Genomic DNA, 8990 nt, shown 5'->3' on the forward strand with positions numbered 1-8990 from the left:
ATATCATTTATTTATTTCCTTATTTCCTTTCCTATGGGACTGGAAGATCAGACGGACCTCAGATGGTGGGTGGCTGACGAGAATCTGCTCGGGGGAATCGACCTCGTCCTCAGCCCAGACTTGATGTTCTTTTCAGATGCTTCAAAAGAAGGGTGGAGGCCCTACATGCTGCACCACACAGCCTCATGCCTATGGTCAGAGTCTGAAAGGTACCAGCACATAAATCTCTTACATGAAGGCAGCCTTTCTGACCCTTCAACAGTTCCAATAGTTCCTGGTGGGTCACTTGTTGGTTTTCATGAGTGACAACACTACAATAGTGGCTTACATCAACAAACAAGGCGGTACCTTTTCGTAGCCCCAATTCCATCTGGTAGTAGAGATCCTGAAATGGGCAGAAGACACCTTGGTGACCCTATCAGCATGCTTTATTCCGAGCTAAAGGAATATGCCCGCAGACAAACTGAGCAGAGCAACTCAGATAGTGGGCTCTGTGTGGTCTTTGAATCCTCTAGTAGCCAACAAAGTCCTGACTTTGTGGGGTTCCTCGACTGTAGACCTGTTCATGACGTCCCTGAATTTTATTCACCCGCTTTACTGCTCCGCAGTCCCAGATCCCAAGGCTCTCTGGCAAGGTGCATTCCAACAACAGTAGGACAATATCAACATTTACACCTTTCCCCGGTTCTTTCTGATGAGAAGAGTACTCAACAAGACCAGATCATCTGTCAGTCTCTCTTATGACTTATAGTTCCACTATGGCATCATGCAGAAAGGTTCTCAGACCTTCTCTGCAGCTCCTAACAAAGCTCCCAAGAGATCTCCCTCCACGGCACGATCTACTCAAACAGTAACATGCGAACATCTATCACAAAGCCATATCTTTGCTACAACTTCACACCTGGAGATTATCCAGCACCTCCTTACTCAAAAAAAAGGTTTTTGCAACAAGTTGCTAAACAGAAGGCTGGACATCTGCGATGATTATCAGCATCAGTGTACCAGGCAAAGTGGAATGTCTTCTGTGGTTGTGTCGTGGAAGAGGTATCTCTCCCCTTGATGCCACTTGCAGCTATAGTAGAGCTCCTTGTGCACCTGCTGGAGAAACTGCTCCTCTCGGTTTCGGCAGCAAAAGGTTATCACTCAGCCTTGAGTCTTGCCTTTAAGCTGAAAGGAGTAGATATTTCCTCTTCTCTGGAACTTTCTCTCCACATACGAAGTTATGAACTTAACCTGTCCCCAGTCGGAAGTGAGACCTCCTCCTTGGAACATGGTTCGGGTTCTTCAGTCTCTGAAGGGTCCCTCTATGAATCATTACGCCAGGCAACAGATTGCCACCTCACACTGAAGACTGTTTGTACTCTCTTTGGCTTCAGCCAAAAGCGTTAGGGAACTTCATGCTCTCTCATATAACAGGGCCCATTCAAGTGGATGGAGAGAGGTAAGCCTCAGCTCTGTCCCTGAGTTTATTGCAAAGACTCAAAATCCAGGGGTAGCGGATCGTAGATTCCATTTCTTTTAGATAAAGGGTCTACCGATGACCCAGATCAACTGTTACTATGCCGAGTAAGGAGTTTGAGGTATTACCTCAAATCGACATCTGCAGTTCGCCCCCGAGTGCCAGCATTCTTCGTCAGCATGGGGAAGGTCAAGAGGAGGATCACGAATAACACCATCTCTGCTTGGATTCACAAGGTCATTGACCTGGCACTGAATTCCGATCCTCCTCCGACATGTCGACCCAGAGCTCATGACGTCGGGGGCATAACTAAGTCCGTACCGTTGAAATGAAACTACTCTGTGGCGCAGGTACTACAGTGGGTGTGTGGAAGCGTCGGACGACCTTCCCAGCCCACTACCTACAAGATGTAAGCCACTGGAACATGGAAACATTTTCTCTTGGTTATGTGGTGGCTTCAGAAGTGGTTTAACACCTCAAGCTCCTTGATGGACAAGTAGCAGAAGGTTTAGGGTAAAGTTTACCCGGGATTAGTCTTAATGAATGATTAAGAATGACTGGTTCCTTCTTTTCTTCTTCATCCCCTCTCAAGAAATCAGCACCCATGGTCCTCTACAAAGGTGACCTCAACCAAGTGCAGATAAACCCTTGTTCCCTTTATTAACCTGGTATTGTTCCAAAACTTGTTGCATCCCCATACCCTAATGAGCGGGATATTGGGTATGTCTTGTTGACCTCGAAAGATTCCTATGACTCGGAAAAACTCTTACCTAGACAGTCATATTGCTAGTATCACAAGCACACAGCTTGTGTAGGCCATGGTCCATGCATAGAACAGTTTTAGCGAGGTGTAGGGTGTCCACCAATTATGCGCAAAACACGTAAAGGGTGAAACCCTAGGTTTCAAAGCCAAAAGCCAGTTTGGCAAGGGCTTCCAACCTCCTATAGGTAGTGTTTGGTTGTATGTAGTGACGGAAAAAAAGACAAATTTCAAAGTAATTTGCATTTCTCCTAACGATACAAACCTGTAGTTATTTATACAGATTGGCCTGCCAACACCAGTCCCCCTTGAATTCTACCTCCAAGCAAAGTGGGTTTTCAACCTAGGTATGTGAGTGAGAGGGGTAGCTACCTCTTTCCCCCCCCCCCTTGCACTAACTAGCAGGTGGGTGGCTAACCCTCGCTAAGAATCTAATGGCTCATCTTCCAGCTTTGCCAAAAGTAATATCCCCTATAAATGGCTACAGGTTTAAACAAACACAATATTGGTATATTTGAAGGTCGCAGAAACAATAAAAACACACATTCTTCCTCTACTTGTATTTATTTTATAGTAAAGTAAGTTATTACCCATATACATTCACACTATGACGCATCACTCGTCACCACTGTCCTGTCGACTGCCACCCCCCCCTTCTCTCTCTCTCTCCTCTCTCTCTCTCTCTCTCTCTATCTCTCTCTCTCTCTCTATCTCTCTCTCTCTCTCAATCTCTGTGTGTGTGTGTGTGTGCGTGTGTGCGCGCGCGCCAGCGGGAAATTCAACTTGTTGTCAGAATGAATTACTGTAATCCAAATGTAATCCGTAATGTTTCAATTTTTAAAAAGTTCTCTTTTTGAACTTATGGAACACTTATCTCACATGTGAAACAGTTTTCATTCTTTTTACTAATCTCGCAGCTAAAACAGTTTTCATTTTAGCTTTATGCATGGGCGGAAGTCCGTTTTTTTCCTATAATGTATTGTTTAGAGAGGAAGTTGATATCATCTCCACCCACATTCATAAGATAAGAATTATAAGCATAGAGGTTTGTAACAGTTTTCTCACATTCCCTTTTATTATTATTATTATTATTATTACTAGCCAAGATACAACGCTAGTTAGAAAGGTAGGATGCTTTAACTCCAAGAGCTCTGACAGGGAAAAATTGCCCTGTGAGGAAAGAAAATATGGAATAAAGAGAAGTAATGAACAATTAAAATGAAAAAAAAAAAATAAAAACAGTAACATTAAAAAAGATCTTTCATATATAAACTAAAAAGGGACATGTGAACCTGTTCGACATAAAATTATTCGCTGCAAATTTGAACTTTTAAAGTTCCACTGATTTAACTACCTTATATTATGAAGATTATTCCACAGCTTGATCAGAGCAGGAATAAAACTTTTAGAATACTTTGTAGTATTGAACCTTATGATAAACACATGACTATTAGAATCAACTGCAAACCTAGTATTACGAACAGGATGGTACTCTCCGGGAAGATGTGAATGCAAAGGATGTTCAGAATTATGGAAAATCTTGTGCGATATTAATATTTGGAGAGGAAAGACTTATTTGTCAAGAGAACAGTTCTCTTTGTGCTGTTGTAGTTAAGGTTTGCATAAGAATGCTGAAATTTGATTCAAGTTATGTTGTTAATTTTCATGGAGAAAGTGTAAGGTGTTGGGTAATAAAAATGTATAGTTTTATAACTGATATTGGGAATATATTTGAAACCCAGTCTAAAAGCTAGGTTGCTTACAAATCAATATGGTTACAGTTGAACTAGGCGAGTCTCTGGTAATTGATAAAGTAAATTAATCTAGAATGTTACATTCCCTAAACATTCCACCTCCATCAGACTGTGAGATTCAGTACTATGAGAATCAGGAGAGTTTCATAGAAATAAACTGAATTTTAAGGATAAAATTTATGGTATTTCTATACTCGCCCACTGACTAAGAGTTGTCGAGGCTAGTGATCTGGTTTCATCTTCAAGACTGAAAAGACAAAGGAAGTACAGTGCACCCACCCCTAGAGTTTCCATCAACTGCCAGACCAACTCAATATTTATCTGAAGTCGGAAGCCTTTTCCAAGGAAGAATTTTTATATTTTTTTTTTTTTATTTTATTTCACACATTAGATGTTGGTATGTAAACAGCTTCAAGAGACCAGCTCTGAGAACATCTTATAAGTATAGAAATAATTAATTTTATTGTTTAAATTCTATTGTTAGGGTGTTTCCCTTATGAACATTTCCAAGAGTTCAGTAGATGCCATTCTATAGTAATGCATTTAATACTTGTGGTGCATGTTGAGGTTTTTCTTTAGATATTAGAATGTTCTGAGCAATGCTAGCAACTATGCATTAGAAAAAAATATTGACCTGTAAACTGAGTAATTGGTGTGGATCTTCTAAATGTATTCCTGTATATAACTTAATTCCCTTTTTCATATCTTTTGTAGGTCAAATCTCCACAACATTCCCAGGAGGCTACACACCAACAGGTCAACTTCAAACGTTAGGCAACACAAACTTTGCCAACTTCCGGCCCCAGTATTCCCTGCCAGGTGCGACCAGTGGACAAGGTGCTGTACAAGCGGCATTCCCAGGTATCCCTCCCATGGCTGCCAACCCCACCTCCAAGTAGAACCCTACTACTGGTGCTGCTGATGCTGCTCCTGCTGCTTCTGCTGCCGTGCGTGACCCAGTGTGACACTAACCCAGCTCGGTGAGTGTGGCTCTCACTGGTGGTCAGGAGTTGCGCTCGCTCGCCCACACCTTTGGGATGTTTGGCTGCAAGCTTTTGTTACAATCGCTGCCTTTTCTCAATACATCTGCCTTCATAGGAAATTTTTTTTTTACAAAACAGGTCAAAATTGTCCGAAGTTAAATTAAGAATATGACATCACTGATTGAATCATAACTAACATTAAAATGAAAATATTCAATTACAATTTATGGAAATTATCTTGTTTCAAAATTTACTGTTCCTCCTGACTGCCATTAAAACTAAACTCCAAATACCTTATGAAGGAATATGATTTTTATTTTCAATTAATCAAGGCTCCTTATGGCACCGTGTTCACATATATTAGAATAAAATTTGTATTATAAAAGCACCTAATTCTCATGAGTTACAAGATTGAAAGTACAAGTGGGATATTACTTTTAGTATAATGTACTGTACGTTGGTAAATTAAGAAATTTGTATTTTTGGTACTATTTAAGCTAAATGATACATAGCTAAGCAAAGTACAGATTTTTTACTGTACAGAGTAAATCTCAGATTGGCCAAGTTGTCTTTAATCATAAAATGGGTAGCTATAACACTAAAACCTCATGTGTTCTTCAATTGAGGCAATATCTAATTGGGTAGGAATTTGGTATATTTTTTTTTTATGTATTTACATGGTAAAAATGTGTACATAAGAATTTATTCCCTTTCAGTGACCTCATTATAATTTTCCAAAATTTAGAAGAGAATTAAGAACAATAGAGGGAGGGGGGTAGATTGAACTATTTTTGTTGTTGTTGTTTTTCATGTGTCATAAAAAGACCTATAGAAGTAAATGTGGGAATTTGTAAAATATGTTTAGCAAACATGGTTGCCATAGCTTACCCAGCATGGAAGGTTAAAATAATTCTGCCATACTGGAATTTGCCCTTATAGATTATATTTTAGAACATTCATTTACCTGGTTGCAATGTATAGCACCCAAGATATCCCAATATTAACATGGTACCATAAGTGAAGTTATTTCAGTGGCATAGCTTTCGGTGCTGCATGACCCTTTAGTGTATGTTTCATACAATATCCCACGAAGTTAAATGGCCATAAAGACAGCCATTGCTAACTTTTTGTCATGGATTTTAAATTATTCACTGCTTGTAGAAAATGTTGAACTGGTGAAGTATCTTATAAGAACTGCACATTTCTGTAAAGCTTTGGTATTCAAAAACTGCAAGTAATACTGTTATTTGTATGTAAAGCACAAAGCTGAAATACATAATTAGCAACAGATTTACATGTACTTTATCATACATTTATTTTAATGCTGTGATACAATGCTTTCTAAGTTTTGGAAGGTTATATTGACCTTAATTTATTTCAGTAAAATAATCCAAAGAAAGCTGTACATACATTGTAGCCTTAAGATTTCCGTTTAGACTTTTTCTCTTAAGACCGTAATTTGAGATTAGTTTTGAAAGTTAAAAATTTATTTTAGTAAAATAAATTAACATTTTAAGTATCAAGATATTTTCTAATGTAGACTGTATCTTGAGAATTTGTATTGTATATATAGACACTTAATAAAATAAATAGAGAGATATAACTGTTATTCATACAAACCTTTTACGATTAAATAGTTTTAGTTGAATAAGGCCCTTTAAATGATCACTTAGATAAGTATGGAAAATTTTTATATATTTTTGCTGTTTTCCAGTATTATATATTCTTAACTTTTGAATACAGTGCATATAAAATTTAGTTGTCATATGTTTGGATATTCTTTAAAAATCGAGATTGATTGATGATATACCAGAAAGTAATCTTATAATTTAGAATTGCATATTTTTTTGGTTAGTCACGATATACCATAGCAGGATACCAAATCTTGTACAAGAAACTGTGAGGAAATTTGTCGTTTTCTTAAAACTATTTGATGTTTATTGGATAATACAGCCAGTCAAACATTTTCAACACTGCTTTTCTGTATATTTGTATATGGTTATTATTTTAATGTAAGCATAACTTGGAAAATACTTAACCAAACCAATCTTTCTTCACTTTTTTATTTCTTGCCATACACCAAATTTCTGAAGATTTTCCATCAACCAATGATAGATATTTCTAGTGGGAATTTGTGTAAAATGTGGAAGGATGGGAAATTTTCTTTTTTTACCAGACATTTCAAGATGTTTACCCCTGTGGTACTAAACATTTCAAATTAATCATTACCCCTGTGTTGAGGATATTGATGTATCATAGTAAAAGTTTATTACTGAAACTAATATGAATTTCACTTGAAGAATTCTCATTCAACATTTTATCATTATGTAAATACTGATAACTAAAGCATAACCTACTCACATCAGTTCCCAGAACTGTCTTATCATGGATTCTCAAGGTACCTTTTTTAATATTTATATACAATTACACTTTTACATAGAGGCATTGCTTTTCATATTTTTCTTCATCTCCATGAAACATATCTTGCAAGTTAGAGGGAAATCTTCCTTGAAGACGGAAGAATCAAGTTGGAATAATTTTTTATATAAAACTAGCTTGTTATGCTTGAGGGTGCTTGAATTGGTGATTGCTTGGCATCTTGTTCATGACAAAGCTTTGCTTTTATAACCAGTCCACCGCTTTGCCTTTACCATCCTGGGAGGGATATATTTGAAAATCATTTGTAATATCTGTATTGAATAATTTCAATTGATACTTGACACTTCAAAATATTGCTATACAGTACTGTATATTGAGATTATAGTTTTGACAATGGTATTTTTAATCTAATTGGAGGTATTTGTTTTAATGTGATATATTGCTGTGGTCAAGGTATGTAGTTTAAACTTTATCAGGTGTTATTGACCTTATTCCATTTTAAAGACTACAGTATATGATTAAGAATTGAATTTGTCAGCCTTCCAGCAGTAAATAGTGCAGCTTGCCTCATGCTGAAAAGTATATCTGCAAAATCTTTAACATTATTGCTACTGTATTAAATGCTGATTTTTCTGTTCCAGGTTATTGCCAAGGCATAATTTCTGTTTGACTTGTAAAGGTTTCATTTCTGCTTGGGTACTGTTAAACTTATTACCAAGATCCTTTTCTCATCATCCAGTGTTCCCATCTCCGTTTAAAGATATTCTCAGAGGAATGATCGATAAATTAAAATAGATGAGCATTTTATAATTTCTCTACATTTTATAATGAATAAGCTCGTAGCCTTTTTCTAATCGCAATTTCCCCTCCATGACGAAGAACCTGCCAGGTAAGTGTTAGGGACTGGTGTAACGAGTATCCTCCTTCGTCTACAGGTGCACCGCCAGCTGTGCAGGTTAATCTCCAGAATTTAGGGGCCAACCTGCAATTGCTTGCTGCCGCCAACCCTCTCCTCGACTCCTCCATCAACCTCCCTCCACAACCACCTACCTCCCACACAGGCACCATTTCAGCAGCTACAAGAGCATCTTTGCTCCTTCATCAGCATCATCAGCAGCAGCAGCTTCAGCAGCAACAACAACAAGATCCAAAAAATTTGATTTATCTAGATTAAGATTTTCGTTTTATTTTTTTATGTATCAAAAATTTTTTGTCATTCCGTGAATGTGGTTTGTGTACTCTTGAAGTATATGTATATGGTATTTATTATCTTCTAAAGAAGGATTTTTCCCAAAGATTGATTTAGTTTTATGTGATACGGTAATAAAGTTTACCTACAAATGAGAAAATCTTTAACCTCAAGTAAAATTGTATTAAGTAGCATTTACTTGAAACAGTGTGTTAGAACTCGGAAGTTATCCATGTAATAATCATAGGTATTATTTTCACTCTATAAAAAAATTTCTAATGCTACTAAAGACTTCATTATTTCACTAGGTTGTTTTTGAGGATATTTATTTAAAGTTTGCTAACAAGAACTTTACATCCTGTCAAGAGAGTAACTACCTCATCACTTGGCTTATAAGCTAAATTAATTTAGATGTTTACCTTTACCCTCCTTATACTATCAGACAATGGAATTGTCTCATTAATAA

General features: G+C 37.2%; 1 protein-coding gene across 15 annotated transcripts in view; it reads left to right on the top strand.

Moving 5' to 3' along the window:
• Mi-2 (chromodomain-helicase-DNA-binding protein Mi-2 homolog) overlaps positions 1-8661 on the top strand; it is a 97804-nt gene extending 89143 nt beyond the window's left edge. For 11 of the 15 annotated variants that reach the window (XM_068358757.1, XM_068358751.1, XM_068358755.1 and 8 more), the window contains exons 34-35: positions 4688-4810; positions 8271-8661. In XM_068358757.1, coding sequence (XP_068214858.1) covers positions 4688-4810; positions 8271-8509 — 362 coding nt within the window. In that variant the 3' untranslated portion in view covers positions 8510-8661. Of the gene's footprint in view, positions 1-4687; positions 4954-8270 lie in introns of all 15 variants that reach the window. The other 4 variants (XM_068358752.1, XM_068358764.1, XM_068358765.1 and 1 more) reach the window with 2 other exon arrangements.
• The last annotated feature ends 329 nt before the right edge of the window (positions 8662-8990 follow it).

This window comes from Palaemon carinicauda, chromosome 35 (assembly GCF_036898095.1).
Source record: "Palaemon carinicauda isolate YSFRI2023 chromosome 35, ASM3689809v2, whole genome shotgun sequence".
NCBI lineage: Eukaryota > Metazoa > Arthropoda > Malacostraca > Decapoda > Palaemonidae > Palaemon > Palaemon carinicauda.